At 43.1% G+C, this 17,163-nt stretch overlaps 1 protein-coding gene and 1 pseudogene across 5 annotated transcripts in view; one reads left to right on the top strand and one right to left on the bottom strand.

The window, feature by feature from the left end:
- The window catches only part of Rnf169 (ring finger protein 169), a 61,077-nt gene that overhangs the window by 30,194 nt on the left and 13,720 nt on the right, over positions 1-17,163 (top strand). For 3 of the 5 annotated variants that reach the window (NM_175388.3, XM_030241982.1, XM_006507187.4), the window contains exons 3-4: positions 8,032-8,178; positions 15,857-15,975. In NM_175388.3, coding sequence (NP_780597.2) covers positions 8,032-8,178; positions 15,857-15,975 — 266 coding nt within the window. Of the gene's footprint in view, positions 1-8,031; positions 8,179-8,220; positions 10,699-15,856; positions 15,976-17,163 lie in introns of those variants that run through there. The other 2 variants (XM_006507188.4, XM_006507185.4) reach the window with 2 other exon arrangements.
- Gm18959 (predicted gene, 18959) lies at positions 5,513-6,075 on the bottom strand (annotated as a pseudogene).

Below are 17,163 nucleotides of genomic sequence, written 5' to 3'. Positions count from 1 at the left end.
CTAGATGGTCCTTCCTTCAGTCTCTGCTCCACAATTTGTCTCTGTAACTTCTTTCATGGGTATTTTGTCCCCTCTTCTAAGAAGGATCCAAGTATCCACACTTTGGTCTTCCTTCTTCTTGAGTTTCATGTGTTTTGCAAATTGTATCATGGGTATTCTGAGCTTCTGGGCTAATATCCACTTATCAGTGAGTGCATATCATGTGAGTTCTTTGGTGATTGGGTTACCTCAAGATGATATCTTTCAGATCCATCCATTTATCTAAGAATTTCATAAATTCATTGTTTTTAATAAGTGCATAGTGCTCCATTGTGTAAATGTACCACATTTTCTGTATCCATTCCTCTGTTGAGGGACATCTGGGTTCTTTCCAGCTTCTGGCTATTAGAAATAAGTTGGACTCGAAAACCAAATAACCCTATTAAGAAATGGGGTACAGAGCTAAACAAAGAATTCTCAACTGAAGAATACCGAATGCCTGAAAAGCACCTAAAAAATGTTCAACATCCTTAATCATCAGGGAGATGCAAATCAAGACAACCCTGAGGTTCCACCTCACACCAGTCAGAATGGCTAAGATCAAAAACTCAGGGGACAGCAGATGCTGGCGAGGGTGTGGAGAAAGAGGAACACTCATTGCTGGTGGGATTGCAAGCTGGTACAACCACTCTGGAAATCAGTTTGGTGGTTCCTCAGAAAATTGGACATAGTTCTACCGGAAGATCCAGCAATACCTCTCCTGGGCGTATACCCAGAAGATGCTCCAACATGTAGTAAGGACACATGCTCCACTATGTTCATAGTAGTCTTATTTATAATAACCAGAAATAACTTTTAAAAATGAGTTTAAAAATATTCTACAAAAATTTATTTTTATCTTTTATTACTTTTTTAAAGAGTTATTTTTTTTATGTGTGTGTGTGTGTGTGTGTGTGTGTGTGTATTTGTGTATCTGCCATATGTGTGCCCATGGAAGCCAGAAAGGAAGTTGGCGCCCTGAAGCTGGCATTATATACAGTAATGAGCCACGTGATGTGGGAACTGAACCAGGGTCCTTTTAGGAAAGCAACAAGGGCTGAGCCATCTTTGTAGCCCTTCTGTGGGGGACATTTCAGAGCAGGGTTCCTCTGTTCTGTAGTCTCAGCTGTCCTGGAACTCACTCTCTAGACCAGGCTGGCCTCGAACTCAGAAATCTGCCTGCCTCTGCCTCCCAAGTGCTGGGCACTACCACTGCCCAGTTTATGGCCCTTTTCCAGCATGGTCTACAGAGAGAGTTAAAGGACAGACAAGGCTACACATAGGGAAACCTTGTCTCAAGAAACCTAACAACCAACAAGCAACATGCAACCAAACAAACAAAAACACCAAAACAAAACTATTTTTAAAATAAATTCAAATTTTTCACTTTAAAAAAAAAAAAACCAAAAAAACCAAAAAAAAAAAACCAGGGTCTCTCTGTATATCTGTGGCTGTCCTGGAACTTAATCTCTAGACCTGGCAGGCCTTACACTCAGGAGCTCTGCCTGCCTCTGGGTCTGAATGCTGGGATTGAAAGTGGGCACCACCATGCCTGGCTCACTTAACTCTTTTTTATAATTAAAAATCTACTTGTTTATCTTAGGCTTTTAAAAATGCAGATATTTATCAAGAAATATGCATTCTACAGTTAATACTAATCTAAACCAAGAGGTAATCTTGCAGAGCCAACTGCCCAACTTGAAATCCTACTTTTGCAACTTACTAATGTGTGAGTTTAGGCAAACTACATAATCTTTGTATGTCTTAGTTTCCTGGTCATTAAAATGAATACCATATTCCCTAGCTTACCCTTATTGTGAAATACTGCTGCTGGCACATGTAAATTCATATATAATTATCAATTATTCTTATTAGTATTTAAAAAAAAATGAGCACATAGTGACCCTCTCGGTTTTTGCTTGGGTAAGAAATGGAAGACTGAAAAGTTGTAGTTAGAAGTGAAGAGCTAGTGCTGCGCGCCCGGGTAGACCGTCTCCCCCAGACTATGATGCTGAGAATCTTTTCTCACCTTTCTTATCTTCTGGATGTTACATTAGATGTTATATCTGTTCAAATGTTTTTGTTTTTTTTTTTAACCAGGTTTCAAATTTTTGTTTTTGTTTTTTGTCTTGGGGGACAATGAGCTACAGGATAGCCAGAGATACATAGTGAGAGTCTGTTTCAAACAAAACAAAACAAACAAACAAAAAGTGTAAAAACTAAAGTGCAAGAAGGAAACAGTAATGTCTTGATCTTAGACCAGACAGCCAGGGGGTTTTTAGAAAGGATAACAATGTTTCCAACTTTCTAATAGACGAAAAATACCAATACACAATAACAAACTCAGTTATATGGATAAAATCATCAGACAGGATGCAATTGAGAAAATACCTCTATAAGATTGTAAGCAAGCCCGTGGGGCTTTTCTTAATTAATAATTGATGGGAGAAAGGTTTAGCTCACGGTGGGTATTTCTATCTCTGGGTTGTGGTCCTGGGTTCTGTAAGAAAGCAGGCTGAGCAAGCAGTGATGAGTGAGTGATCCAGTAAGTAGCACCCATGGCTGCTGCATCAGCTCCTGCCTTCAGGTTCCCACCCTGCTTGGATTCCTGCTTGTACTGCTCCTCACGATGAACTGTTGTGTGGAACTGCGAGGGAAGTAAACCCTCTTCTCCACAAGGGGCTTTTGCTCACGGTGATGAACCCTAACTAAGACAACCAATACATTGATAGTGTCAAAATGTAAAAACAAACGAACGCCGGGCGTGGTGGCGCACGCCTTTAATCCCAGCACTCGGGAGGCAGAGGCAGGTGGATTTCTGAGTTCGAGGCCAGCCTGGTCTACAAAGTTCCAGGACAGCCAGGGCTACACAGAGAAACCCTGTCTCAAAAAAAAAAAAAACCCCAAAACAAACAAACAAACAAACCCCACAAACTTTGCTCTTTAAATCTGTCATTTAAGACATAAAAAGGCAAAGCAAAGATTAGCAGGAAATATTCTCAAAATGTGTATGTAACAATGAACTTGTATCCAGAATATATATATAAAAATTATTGTACTTGCTAATAAGGTAATAAGTAAATAAAATTATAAAAGAGCAAAAGGTTTGAACAGTCATTTCACAAAAGAACATAGCCTATTAAGGACATGAAGACAGCGTAATTAGCCATCAGAGAAATACTAATTAAAACCACAGAGACAACACCTTACATCCTCTCCCTTGGCTGAAAAGACAACAGCTCCAAGATGTTAGACAGAATATGAACATAGAATTCTAATCTCTCAGAGCCCTGCCTCCAAATATGAGGGTTACATTTTGAACACATGGACTTTTAATGAACATATGTAAGCTGTAACACAGAGAAATATATGCAGACACATGTATGTGTATATTTTATCCTGACAGTCCTCATCTCCAAAGACTATAAGTAACTCTTATTAGAAGGGCAAAGATGTGACGTGGCTAACCATGCCAGAAAGAGGATGTGCAAGTAACGAGCTTCGGGAAGTGCTTTGCGGGCCTGGCTCTCAAAGTCCTAATGCAGTACCAGCCCACAGGATGGCAAAAATAGATAGAGCACTGAGTGGTGGAGAATCTGGGAGCGACTGTTTTCCTCCTGGCAGGAGGGGCTGCAGGTGGGAGTGTAGTCTGTACAGTGAGCTTGAGAAGCTGGCCGCACGCCCACATCGGATGACTCACAGGTTCTTCCAGACTTCTGTGGTATGCATATCCCTAGGTAAGTCGTCAAGAATACCAGCTTATTTTTAAATAGCCACAGGCTAGAATGTCTCCAGGTACCTATGAATAATAGATGGTCAGATTGTTTTAAAATCAAGCAATAGAATACAAAGAACAAAATGAGAAATTGCACACAGCTAAGTTTCCTGGAATGGTGAATGAAGGATGGCAGTCAAAAAACAGAGTACTCTATGTACGTAAAAGTCAAAGCTAGGCCGGATACAGTGGCACATGCCTATTCTCCCAGCATTTGAGAAACTGAGGCAGCAGGCTGGGAAGTTCAAGGCTAGCTCAGGCTCTAAAGAGCCTCGAGAAGATAAAATGATTTTATTATTTTAAAGTGTTAGAAACCAAGACTATAGTTACTTTTGAGTGAGATGTTGGTCCAGGCACAGGTAGAGGTTGGGGTTCTCATAGACACTTCATAAGTACAGCTGGTTTACTAGAGGGCTTCCTTGAACTCAGGGGCCTCTTGTGCTCACCTCTTCAACACCAGTTTACAGCCACACATGCAAATGAAGATCTGAGCAGGGTAAGTCCTGTGGGGGTGGTCTATAGCTTCCATGTGCTACCCTAAGCTCTTAGATCCTCTCCTGCAGCCTTGGGTGTGAGCAAAACATGGGCAGGGGTAGAGGTGTAATGGACACAGAGGCCTAGTTTGTTAGCTCAGTGCCTGGCACACTGTTAGCAAATGTAATTACTGTGATGCTAAAGCCTGATCTCGTTTTTCCTCTGTATCCCATGAAAGATGCAATGCCCATCTGTGTGTTGTCTGTGGTTAGTCTCCAAACAAGAGTCTCTGAGATGGCCTGTGAGCACTGACTTCCGTCTTGTTTCCTGTCTGTGGATTTGCTCCTCTTCCTGTATGGTCTCATTTGAGTTGGGTGGAGCTGGAAGTCCACTTCACTGCAGTGTACGTGGTGTTTCCTGCTTACATATAACTACTTGAAGTAGCTTCAGTGACTTCGAGACTAGTTCAGGCTATAGCAGTCAGACCTATAGAAATGGAAAGAATAAAGCCAGGCTCTATTGTTTTGTTTTTGTTGCTATGGGTTGTTGTTGTTATTATTTAAATCTAGAGACAACCTCCTGTGAGAAGTATGATTTTTAACTAAGTGTGAAGGTACAAGGCTGGAATGCCAGCACGTGGGAAGCCAAGGGAGGAGCACCCTGAGCTCAAGGCTAGCCTGTGCTACGCAGTGAGACCTTTTGTTAGTGAGATGACTCAGCTCAAGGCTAGCCTGTGCTATGCAGTAGTGAGACCTTTTGTTAGTGAGATGACTCAGTTTGTTAAGGCAGCTGCCGCCCTGCCTGACCATCTGAGTTCCACCCCTGGGACCCATACAGAAGGAAAGACAGGCTCCTGCAATTGTCCTCAAGTGCATGCACCATGGCTTCCTGACTTGCACCCAGTCATCTATGCAAATGTATATACAAGGAAATAATTCACTAACTAATTAATTAAAACAGACACACCTCCCCCTAAAATAGTCTTGTTTCTTTGTCATCTTTTTTTTTTAACTGTATCACTACTAAGTTTATTCAGAAACCCATCTTTGTTGGTTTTTTTTTTTTTAATCCCATTATGAACTGGCTTGTCAACCAACTACAACACTGTCTAGCAGACACACGGTAAAAAGGGCTCGGCTCAGAATCGTCCAGATCTCTCCCGGTCTCTTGACCGCCTCCTGTCACGCTCCTTCCTCCGCCACCTCCACCTCCACCACCGCGTCCACGGTCTCTGGATCGGGAACTCCGTTCCCTGGATCGGGACCTGGATCTATGCTTCTTGCGCTGGCGCCCATACAGCTCCCGTCGTAGCTCTCTTGAGATGGACTTCAAATGCATGAAGTTGCAGAAGCCCCCTCTTGTGCACTCTCCCATTTCATACTGGCGGCAGCAGGCTTCCCTGAAGTCAGTTACTGAGGACAGCTCTGCATGGATCGGCTGTCCATTAAACCAACGGTTATTCAAGTCGATCACGGCTTTCTCTGCATCCTCCTCATGGTCTCCTAGGTTGTCGCAGACGTTCATCTCCTCGACTTCCCCGTACTTCTCTTCCATCTCAGTGAAGACTTCCTCAAAGAACTCATCATAGTGCTCCTGCATCTCCACGTCGCTCACAGCACAGCGCAAACCGTCAGCAGACTGGGAAGGGTTTTGAGGGTCACGGTAAATGTTCAAGAGGGCAGTGGTCTGGCTAAAGGTCGGTTTATTGTGCAACCGTCTCCATGACGACATGCTCCGAGTTTGAAATAAAATGAACAGTTGACTTTGTCTTTTTCGGTGCCGAAGATGGAGGCCAAGTATTCCACCATTTTCGAGCGGACGACTCTGGCACGGCAGCCAACTCTGCCAACTACCACGTCATCTTTTTAAAACTTAACTAATTCTTTGTGAATTTTACGTCATGCACTCCAATCCCACTCATCTCCCAGCCCTCCATATCTGCCTTCCATCCTTGCAACCTCTCAACCAAAAGGAAAGAAAAACAAAAACCCAAAACACCACCACAAAACCCTCACTATGAAGCTGCAGCTTATCACAGTGTGTCACTCACAGTGTGTCACTCACAGTGTGTCACTCACAGTGTGTCACATACCATCCAACTTTCCTTCCAGTGCTCACTGCAGTGAGTCACTGGTCTGGTTCAAGGACCCTGGCTTCTGTCCCGCAGTCAAGACTGGATCCGCACCGGGACTCCTCTCAGATAGCCTGTTGCTGCCCTGTGTCATGGAGATCCTGCAGCTTTGGTTCTGCAGAACTGGGCCCTTCACACACTCTAGCAGCTCACAGATGAGTGGGCCAGCTCAAAGCCCTGGATCTAGGCCTGGGTGGTACTGAGCTGACCAGCTTGTCAGCTCTCCTGTGCTGCCCAGGTGAGGGGTGGAGCCAGCTCTCCTGTGTACCAGAGGTGGGGTCAGCTCAGCTCACCCCTTGGACATCAGCGTGGCCTCAGGCAGCAGCTTCCACATGGCCTTTGGTGGTAACATGGGCCACAGACATTGACACAGAGCGCCACTGCAGTAGGGCCACCAACAGAGCAGTCAGCGGCACAGGTCCAGACCTCGCCACGCACCTCAGGCTAATGTCTGGCTGTTGCTCATTGCTGTGACATCTCCAGTTCTGCCTCTCTTCATAGTGCACCAGACACTCCATCTCTCCATCACGTACTTGGTCATCGTAGTAGCGGCTGCCCCCCTTGGCTGTCTTCTGTCTATTCCAAGTGTAGGCAGACCTCTTAGCTTTATCTTTTTACAAGAAATGGAAACTGTAAATAGCTTATCAGTAGTTGGGATATATATTATTTCATTTAAATTTATTAAAACTTTGAGCAGTAAAAAATGAAACTAGGGAGAATTGCTTGATACTTGGTAAGAGCACAGCAGGATCCTCTGTCGACCATTTAGAATACTCACAATCATGGTTTTCTTAGAGTAGGATGCAGAGGCCCCTATTTTGAGTTACATAAGTGATTAACCACTTGCCTAACATCGTTCAGTTTTTTTATTAAAAGTCCTCTGCTAGTTGCATAATGCAGCTCTGCCTTTCCCAAATGAGGAGATACATATCTGTGCTGTGGATTTCTATGTAGGCCTTGTGTATTTGTTGACCTAACCTGTGACCATAGGATATGAACATAACATGCAGGACCTGGGAGGAGTCATTGCTGTTGCTAATAGACCCAGCCAGCTCTACATGCTTTGCGGCTGCTTCTGCCCCTGGCCCCATACAGTTATATGTAACTTCAGCGGTAAGAACTTTTAGGTTTAAGTTTTATTTTTCCTATGTGAGTAAATCTAGCTATATAGCTAGCTCTTATGGTTTTATGTTGCTTAAGAAGACACCACAGTTTGATCCTGTGCTGGGAAGTAAATGTTTCCCTCGAGCAGTGGTTTTCAACCTGTGGTTCCCATCACAGTTTGGGGCTTGAATGACTCTTCTACAGGGGTCACATAGCAGATAGCCTGCATATCAGATTTACATTACCATTCATAAGAATAGCAAATTTACAGTTACGAAGTAGCAATGAAATAATGTTATGACTGGGGGTCACCACAACATGAGGAACTGCACTAAAGGGTCGCAACAGTAGGAAAGCTGAGCACCACTGAGCTAGGGCCAAGTAAAAGCAGATTGACTTAGCAATCAGGGTGGCTGCGCCGAATAAGAGAGTCACCCTGGAGACTGCCGCTTGATCTGGTCTGTAAAGATGTTTTTAAGTCTAGGATTGCCTAAAACTCTACAGTCTCTGTGTGGTTTGTATTTTTCAGCTGAGAGGGGAGAAGTTACAGGAAGAAAAAGATTGTGATGATCAGATACACAAGCTACTGCAGGAGGATTCCGAAATGGGGAAGAGGAAAGCTGATGAGCAGAAAAAAAGGGATGAAGCAGTGGTGCTGAAAACAAGTCTGGAGCAGGTCAGTGGGTCACGCATGTCTGGTGGACATTGTCTGGAGCAGGTCAGTGGGTCACGCATGTCTGGTGGACATTGTCTGGAGCAGGTCAGTGGGTCACGCATGTCTGGTGGACATTGTCTGGAGCAGGTCAGTGGGTCACGCATGTCTGGTGGACATTGTCTGGAGCAGGTCAGTGGGTCACACATGTCTGGTGGACATTGTCTGGAGCAGGTCAGTGGGTCACGCATGTCTGGTGGACATTGTCTGGAGCAGGTCAGTGGGTCACGCATGTCTGGTGGACATGGTCTGGAGCAGGTCAGTGGGTCATGCATGTCTGGTGGACATTGTCTGGAGCAGGTCAGTGGGTCACGCATGTCTGGTGGGCATTGTCTGGAGCAGGTCAGTGGGTCACGTCTGGTGGACATCTGCCTCAGAGAGCCCTGCCTTGCAGACCATGGCACCAGGAATACTCATTGATTGTGCAGCCTAAGAGCAGTGAAGCTCTATCCATCCACGTAGAGATGGAGGAAGTAGTTTTGAATGGGACAGTGGAATCTGTGGAAAGATTAAGGGACCCGACGACAGACAGACGAGTAAGAACAGGCTGGGATACGGTGCTGTGTGTGATGCGGTTTGTATGTCTACCATCAGGTTGACATATGTGCAGGTTTTTGACATTAACGATGTACACCTTAACTTAATATCCTCAATTAGATTTTTTTAAAGCGTGTATTTTACTTTCCTTTATCCTCTGCAATCTCTTAAGCAGAACAGTGCTCAGATACAAGCATGTCCCCAATATTAGATGATAGTCTAAACTTAACTAATTAGGCATATGACTGGGCCACATCTTGCCTGAGCATTTTTCATTACTTATGTTTTATTATTTCTTAGAGTGTGTGTGAGCACCTACACGTGCTGACACACATGTGGCAGTCAAAAGCCAAACTATGAGAGTTGGTTTTCTCTTTCCATCGTGTGGGTCCTGGGGATTGAAAGCAGGTGGTCAGGTACCCTCACCCTCCAACTCAACCCACTGGTCCAAGGAAGGACTTTTTGAAAATATAATTGTATTCATATAGAAATAAACAGCTTAATATCAATTCTAATCACAACAATTTGGACATCTAATGCTTGCTGTATATATTTTGAGTAGTGTATTTTCAGGATTTTTATGTAGCCTTCTTAACATTTCAAGTTATTTTTTAAATGGGTTAAAATTAATGAAGCCTTAACATAAATGGAGATAGGCAATATAAGAGTAGGAAGAGGGGGCTGGAGACATGGCTGCTTTGCAGAGGACCTGGGTTTGATTCCCACCACCCACAGAGGCGCTTACAGCCTCCATCTCCCAGGATCTGATGCCCTTTTCTGACTTCCGTGGGGATCAGGCACACATGTAGGGAACATGCAGGCCAAATATTCATACAATAAGAATGAATAACATATATGTTTATATATTTTGTATATTTATGTTATAAACATATACATACATATTTATACACAGATAGATAGAAAAAAACAATAGTTTAAAACAAAACAAAAAAACCCAACAACACTGTAAAACCAGCACTGCGCCTAACTGCACTCTAGCCAGTTTCTTCCTGTTCATCCTTTTGGCTTAGTTTGCATAAAGGACAGGTTTCCTGAGCTTAAAAAACAGAAAATTTTAAGGCTGTCTTGGGTCAGTGTATTTGTTGACTTCATATGCAGGTGACATATGATTCTGGTTATAGTATTGATCATCATTAGTTATTATTAAAAATAGCCATTTGGAAACAGCATGGTGGCACACATGGAAACAGCATGGTGGCACACATCTGTAATATCAGCACTTGGGAGAATGGCAGGAGGGCTGCAGTTAAGCTACCTAGACACTGTAGTAAGTTCTAGGTCTCCTTGGGTTATGTATATAGTGAGGCTCTTCCTCCAAACAATAAAAATAAAACAAAGGCACTTGGATCTCACAAGTTTTCAGTCCTATAAAAGATTGCATTTAACAAGCACAGAATTCTGTGTGCTTTCTGTGCTATATGCCCCAGGAACCTTCAAAGGCAAAGAACAGTTGCTGGGAAGGATCAGTATCAGCTTAGGTGGCAGCAGGACAGGGGGTGGTTTGATGGCAGCCTTGGCTCTGGGCTGCAGTCTCTGAAAGAGCTTTGCCTCTTCCCATTTGTAATATGCTCAGGCAAACTATCCAAAAGCCTCCAAGTGTTGGTACTTGGGAGATGCCATTTCCTCCAGGAACTGTATTAGAGAATTACTCCTTCTGGTCTGTGCCGGTTTACCTTGGTCATGAACTCTGCAGCCAGTCCCACAGTACCCAGAAGAGGCTCTACTCCCAGGCGCTCTAGCATACCCAGGATTTTAGGATCAGAGGTGAGTAGGACACAACATCTGTCCCAAAACCACCAGGAATAACTGGGACCAGTAGGATCCAGGGATGCAAGAACCCCGCCCGAGACTCAAATCCCAGGAGCTCTAACACACCCAGGATCCCAGGATCCCAGGATCCCAGGATCTTGGTCACACCAGGTTCTCAGGGTCCCAGAGGCAGCTTGACTCCCAGGAACTCTGACACACCCAGAATCTCGGGATCACAGGATCCCGGAATCACAGGATCACAAGGACAGCTGGACTCTGAGGAGTTCTGACACACAGGATTACAGGAAGGACAGGCTCCAGTCAGATATAGAGAGGGCAGGAGGCACTAGAAATAATCAGATGGCAGGAGGCAAGCATAAGAACATAAGCAACAGAAACCAAGGTTACTTGGCATCATCAGAACCCAATTCTCCCACCATAGCAAGTCCTGGATACACCATCACACAGGAAAAGCAAGACTTGGATCTAAAATCACATCTCATCACAATGATAGAGGACTTCAAGAAAGACATAAATAACTCCCTTAAAGAAATAGAAGAGAACACAGGTAAACAGCTAAAAGCCCTCAAAGAGGAAACACAAAAATCCTTAAAGAATTACAGGAAAACACAATCAAACAGGCGAAGGAAATGAACAAAAACCATCTAAGATCTAAAAATGGAAATAGAAACAATAAAGAAGCCACAAAGGGAGACAACCCTGGAGTTAGAAAACATAGGAAAGAGACCAGGAGTCATAGATGCAAGCATCACCAACAGAATACAAGAGATAGAAGAGAGAATCTTGTGGGGCAGAAGATACCATAGAAAACATTGAAACAACAGTCAGAGAAAATGCAAAATGCAAAAAGCTCCTAACCCAAAACATCCAGGAAATCAGGACATAATGAGAAGACCAAACTTAAGGATAATATGTATAGAAGAGAGAGAAGAGTCCCAACTTAAAGGGCCAGTAAATATCTTCAACAAAATTATAGAAGAAAACTTCCCTAACCTAAAGAAAGATGTCCATGAACATACAAGAAGCCTCCAGAACTCCCAATAAAGACCAGAAAAGAAATTTCTCCCATCACATAATAATCAAAACACCAAATGCATTAAACAAAGAAATAAGGGAAAAAGGTCAAGTAACATATAAAGGCAGACCTATCAGAATTACACCAGACTTCTCACCAGAGACTATGAAAGCCAGAAGATCCTGGGCAGATGTCATATAGAACCTAAGAGAACACAAATGCCAGTCCAAACTACTATACCCAGCAAAACTCTCAATTACCGTAGACAGAGAAAACAAGATATTCCATGACAAAACAAATTTACACAATATCCACAAATCCAGCCCTACAAAGGTTAATAGATGGAAAACATCAACACAAGAAGGGAAACTACATCCTAGAAAAAACAAGAAAGTAATCTTTCAACAAACCTAAAAAATGATAGCCACACAAACATAATTCCACCTCTAACAACAAAAATAACAGGAAGTAACAATCACTTTTCCTTAATATCTCTAAACATCAATGGACTCAATTCCCCAATAAAAAGTCATAGACTAACAGACTGGATATGTAAACAGGACCCAGCATTTTTCTGCATACCTTAGTGACAGATACTACCTCAAGTAAAAGGTTAGAAAACAATTTTCCAAGCAAATGGCCCAAGAAACAAGTTGGAGTAGCCCTTCTAATATCGAATAAAATCAGCTTTCAACCAAAAGTTATCAAAAAGGATAAGGAAGGACACTTCATACTAGTGAAAGGAAAAATCTACGAAGATGAACTCTCAATCAGTTTGGTGGTTCCTCAGAAAATTGGACATAGTACTACCTGAGGACTCAGCTATACCACTCTTGGGCATATACCCAGAAGATGCTCCAACATGTAGTAAGGATACATGCTCCACTATGTTCATAATAGCCTTATTTATAATAGCCAGGAGCTGGAAAGAACCCATATGTCCTTTAACAGAGGAATGGATACAGAAAATGTGGTACATTTACACAATGGAGTACTACTCAGCTATCAAAAATGATGAATTTATGAAATTCACAGGCAAATGGATAGAACTAGAAAATATCATCCTGAATGAGGTACCTCAATTGCAAAAAAACACATATGGCATGCACTCACTGATAAGTGGATATTAGCACAAAAGCTCCAAATAACCAAGATATGATTCACAGACCACATGAAGTTCAAGAAGGAAGACCAAAGTGTGGGTGCTTTGGTCCTTCTTAGAAGGAGAACAAAATATTCACAGGAGCAAAAATGGAGATAAAGTGTAGAGCAGAGAATAAAGGAAAGGCCACCCAGAGACTGCCCTACCTGGGGATTCATCCCATATACAGTTACCAAACCCAGACACTATTGTGGATGCCAAGAAGTACATGCTGAAAGGAGCCTGATATGGCTGTCTCTTGAGAGGCCCTGCCAGAGCCTTACAAATACAGAGATGCATGCTCTCAGCCAACCATTGGACTGTGCTTTGGGTCCCCCATAGAGGAGTTAGAGAAAAGACTGAAGGAGTTGAAGGGGGTTACAACCCCATAGGAAGAACAACAATATCAACCAACCAGACCCTCCCCCACCCCACCCCCCAGAGCTCCCAGGGACTAAGCCATCAACAAAGGAGTACACATAGCTCCAGCTGCATATGTAGCAGAGGATGGCCTTGTCATGCATCAATGGGAGGAGAGGTCCTTGGTAGATTCCCAGTGTAGAGGAATTGAGGACAGAGAGGTGGGAGTGGTTGGGTGGGTGAGGAATACCCTCATAGAAGCAGGAGGAGGGAGAATGGGATAGGGGTTTTCCGGGATGGGGGGAAAACCGGGAAAGGGGATAACATTTGAAATGTAAATAAATATCCAAAAAAAAAAAAAAGAAAAAAAAAAAAGAAAGAAACACCATCTTATCTTAATAGAGAGAAAAAAAGAGAGAGAGAATACTGCTTCCATGTTGAGGCTGGGGGTCATTTTAATTTTTTGCTTCTGGCACTGTTATCTTTGAAATAGAAAGTAGTTGCATCAGTGCAATTTACTTCTTTAAAGGAACTGGAAAATACAGATTCTCAGATTTTCTTATTGGCCATAGTCAGGTTCATAACATTGTCAATGCAAAGCACAGTGAGTGAAATCTGACGCCTTTGGACTTCTGTGGTCCTCCCTTTTCTATCCTTCCTATCTCCTTTACAGTTTTGAAGACTTTTAAATGACTTTAGTAATTTTTAGATAAGCTGGGCAATGGTGGCACACATAATTAATCCCAGGACTAGGGAGGCAGAGGCAGGTGGATCTCTCTGAGTTGGAGGACCGCCTGGTCTACAGAGTGAGTTCCTGCACAGCCAGGGCTGCACAGAGAAATCCTGTCTTAAAAAGCAAAAAAAAAAAAAAAAAAAACAAATAGTTTTTAGACTGATAAAGACTTGTGCTCTCAACTAGAAGAGACTGAAGTCAGAAGGCTGCAACTTCACGGTCTAATTGGGCCTCAAATAAGTTCAAGGCTAGTTTGGGCAATTCATTGGGACTCTAAAATAAAAAGGCTGGGCAGAGGAGGAGAGGGGCCATTGACCAGCCTGTGCTAGGGAAAAGCAAGTGTTTGGTCTTGAGCAAATGATTTCATTATATTGAAATTGGGACCCAAGAAAACCTGAAATGATATCAGGGGACAGCCAGTCATCGTATTAAGGTTGTGTTATGATAAGACTGTCATTACACTTGCCTGCCACCAAACCTCAGTGGCTCTACATTTCTTTAGAACTAAATGGGAACTCTTCAGCCAGCACCCAGTTCCATCCTTAAACATGAATCTAGCTAGTCTTTCCAGCCGTGAGGATGCTCTGCGGCTCTCAGAGGAGAGATGTTTGCTGCCAACATACGCACTCCACTTTTCTATGTCAGGCTCATCTCAACAGCTTGCTGGTGGGAAGGTCACTGTTTGTCTTCATGTCCCATTTAAAAGCTGTCACCTGCAAACTGGCAGAGACTTCACCCATCCTCCTCTCCTCAGTTCACCCTTAGTACTTTGTGGCTTTTATGGGATTGTATACTCCCATTATAGATTTTTATGTTTGTTTCTCTCAGATTGCTTGTTGACATGTGTCTGACCCAACTAAAAGCCTCCCGCAATGTCTTGCCCATCACAAGTTTTTGATGCATGCTCATGAAATTAAACTCAGAACGAATTCTAGAAAGAGAGATTATGATATATTGTTTTTATAATAGAAATAAAATGGGCACAATGCTTAATTTGTTTTATTATAGTACCATTACTCCAATAATGGTATGAATTGTTGGAAAGCAAAATTGTTATAGTCAATAGTTATATTCAGGATTATAAACCAGAGGTGAAAGTTTAATTATCCTATGACCTAGAAATATTTCCTACAGACATTTTGGTGATTATCCTAATCAGATCTACTTTCAAAGTACAGTGTACACACACACACACACACACACACACACACACACACACACACACACACAGAGGGATCTCCTGGAGAGACCTTACTGCTTTAAATGCTACTGTGATAAATTACTACAAGCAGAAGGCCAGGGGAAAGGAAGTGTGCTTTGAGGCTGTGTGAATGTTCATTGCCCAGATGTCCTGGAGAAGGTGTGATGTAGATGAGCTCTTTCTGTGTTGTGAGGGAGCCCTGCCCTCCAGTGGCCTAGTCCTGAAAGCATTTCATGCTCTGTACTGTCCTAAGGACACAATAATGCCTTAGGTTTATTTACATCCAAGGTGAAAGGTGAGAGGTGAATATTTCTCACTTCGTGTTTCCAGGTGTTAGGCATGGAGAGGAGGGTAGTTTTGTCTTTGTAGATATTTATTTGCAATAATGCAGCTTAGTTTTCATCAGTTAAAAGTAATTTGGTGAATGGTATAAAATTAAGCTTTCCCCTAATGCTATCTGTAGCTTATTTAGTGCTTATCAGCTTGAAGGATCTTCTCAGCAGCACGGTCTGCACAGAGGAAGTGGAGACAGACCAGCGACACTGATGGAGATCTGATCTGAATGCTCGTTCACTTGGTACCAAACTAGTTATAAAAAGAGACCAAAATACAGATTGCCATTACTTACCTTGTGTTGAGTCTGTTGTCTCTCTCCCAGAGTTGGAAGAAAATATCATACACAATTTGATAATGGGTTAATTTGATTTTGGACATTTTCAGGTAATGTCACATTTGCAATTAGTATTTTTAGAAAAAAAAATGGGATCAAACTGGAACTCAGAACAGTGAGTTAGAGAGATGGACTTTGAAACTATACTAGGATAGATCCCACAGAACACTTTGTCTCCCTTGTCTCTTTAACAGTGTCCTGCGCGTCTCTCGGATTCAGAGAATGAAGAGCCTTCTCGGGGCCAGATGATGCAGACCCATCGCTCCGCCTTTGTTTCTAAGAACAGCTCCTGCTCCTTAGCGTTCCTGGCAGGGTAAGACTGATGCTGAATTCAGTCTGAGTTCTTTCATTTGTGGGATGACAAAGGGCTTTTGGGTGAGTAGAAGGGGTGAAAAGAGGTGGGAGCTGAATTTCCAAATGTGGACTACAGAGAAAGGGCTCACCTGAGTGTGGCAAGCATGCATGCATGCGTGTGCGCACTGAAGGTTAATCTCATGTGGCGTTCCTCAGGAGCCATCCATCTTGTTCTTTGAGACAAGGCCCCTGAAGTGTGCCAAGTGAGTCCTGGCTGGGTCTCTTCCTAGCCTAGATCTAACATGGATTTCAGGAAGTTTTTAAAACCCTGGTCAAGGAATTTCTGGATCCTTTAGGCTTTGCAGGTCCTAGGGAGGAAAAGAGTATGGTTGGATGGTTGTTTGACTCTGGAGGCACGGGGTGGAAAGGGAGGGAATGGGGGGGGGGCCGAGGGAGGAGGGGGAAGAAGGGAAACATTCATTTACTCAGTAGACTCTTTGGCAGTGGCTACTCCATGTTGTGCTCCATTTATACTAGGGTATAAAGCAGAATCTTTTTTTTTTAAAAAAGATTTATTTATTATTATATGTAAGTACACTGTAGCTCTCTTCAGACACACCAGAAGAGGGAGTCAGATCTTGTTACGGATGGTTGTGAGCCACCATGTGGTTGCTGGGATTTGAACTCTGGACCTTCAGAAGAGCAGTCGGGTGCTCTTACCCACTGAGCCATCTCACCAGCCCATAAAGCGGGATCTTGACCTCATGTTGTCTTCTTTTACTTAAAGCTGGTGGTGTTTGTCCTTCCTGCTGGGGCTCATTCTGCTCTTGCCAACACTATGTATGTAGTAGATGGCTTTCTTGCTGCCTCTCTGGACACACATGCACTCTTCTTTCCTGGAGACGCTACTGTTCTCTGTGTGTAACTACAGCAGACTATCAAGTTCAATAACTTTGTCAGAGGTTCTGTCCTGAAAGGCCCCGTGTAATGTCTGTTCCGGAAACCTTGTGTATGTTCTTCTGGAACAGTTTGGTGTCCTTTGTTGAAGACTTGTAAGTGTAAAAGTTACCAGATCTCCAGGCTTCTCTGAAGTACTAGTAACTTCTCGAGGACCCTTCTTTACATGTTTCCACATGTGTAATTTGTCCTAGACTAGTGTTTCTCAACTTGTGAGTTGTGACCCCTTTGGAGTTTCACAGGGGTCACA

Source organism: Mus musculus, chromosome 7 (genome assembly GCF_000001635.26).
Source record: "Mus musculus strain C57BL/6J chromosome 7, GRCm38.p6 C57BL/6J".
Lineage (NCBI taxonomy): Eukaryota > Metazoa > Chordata > Mammalia > Rodentia > Muridae > Mus > Mus musculus.
The sequence above is the reverse complement of the archived record's forward strand: the minus strand, read 5'-3'. Positions and strand labels throughout refer to the sequence as shown.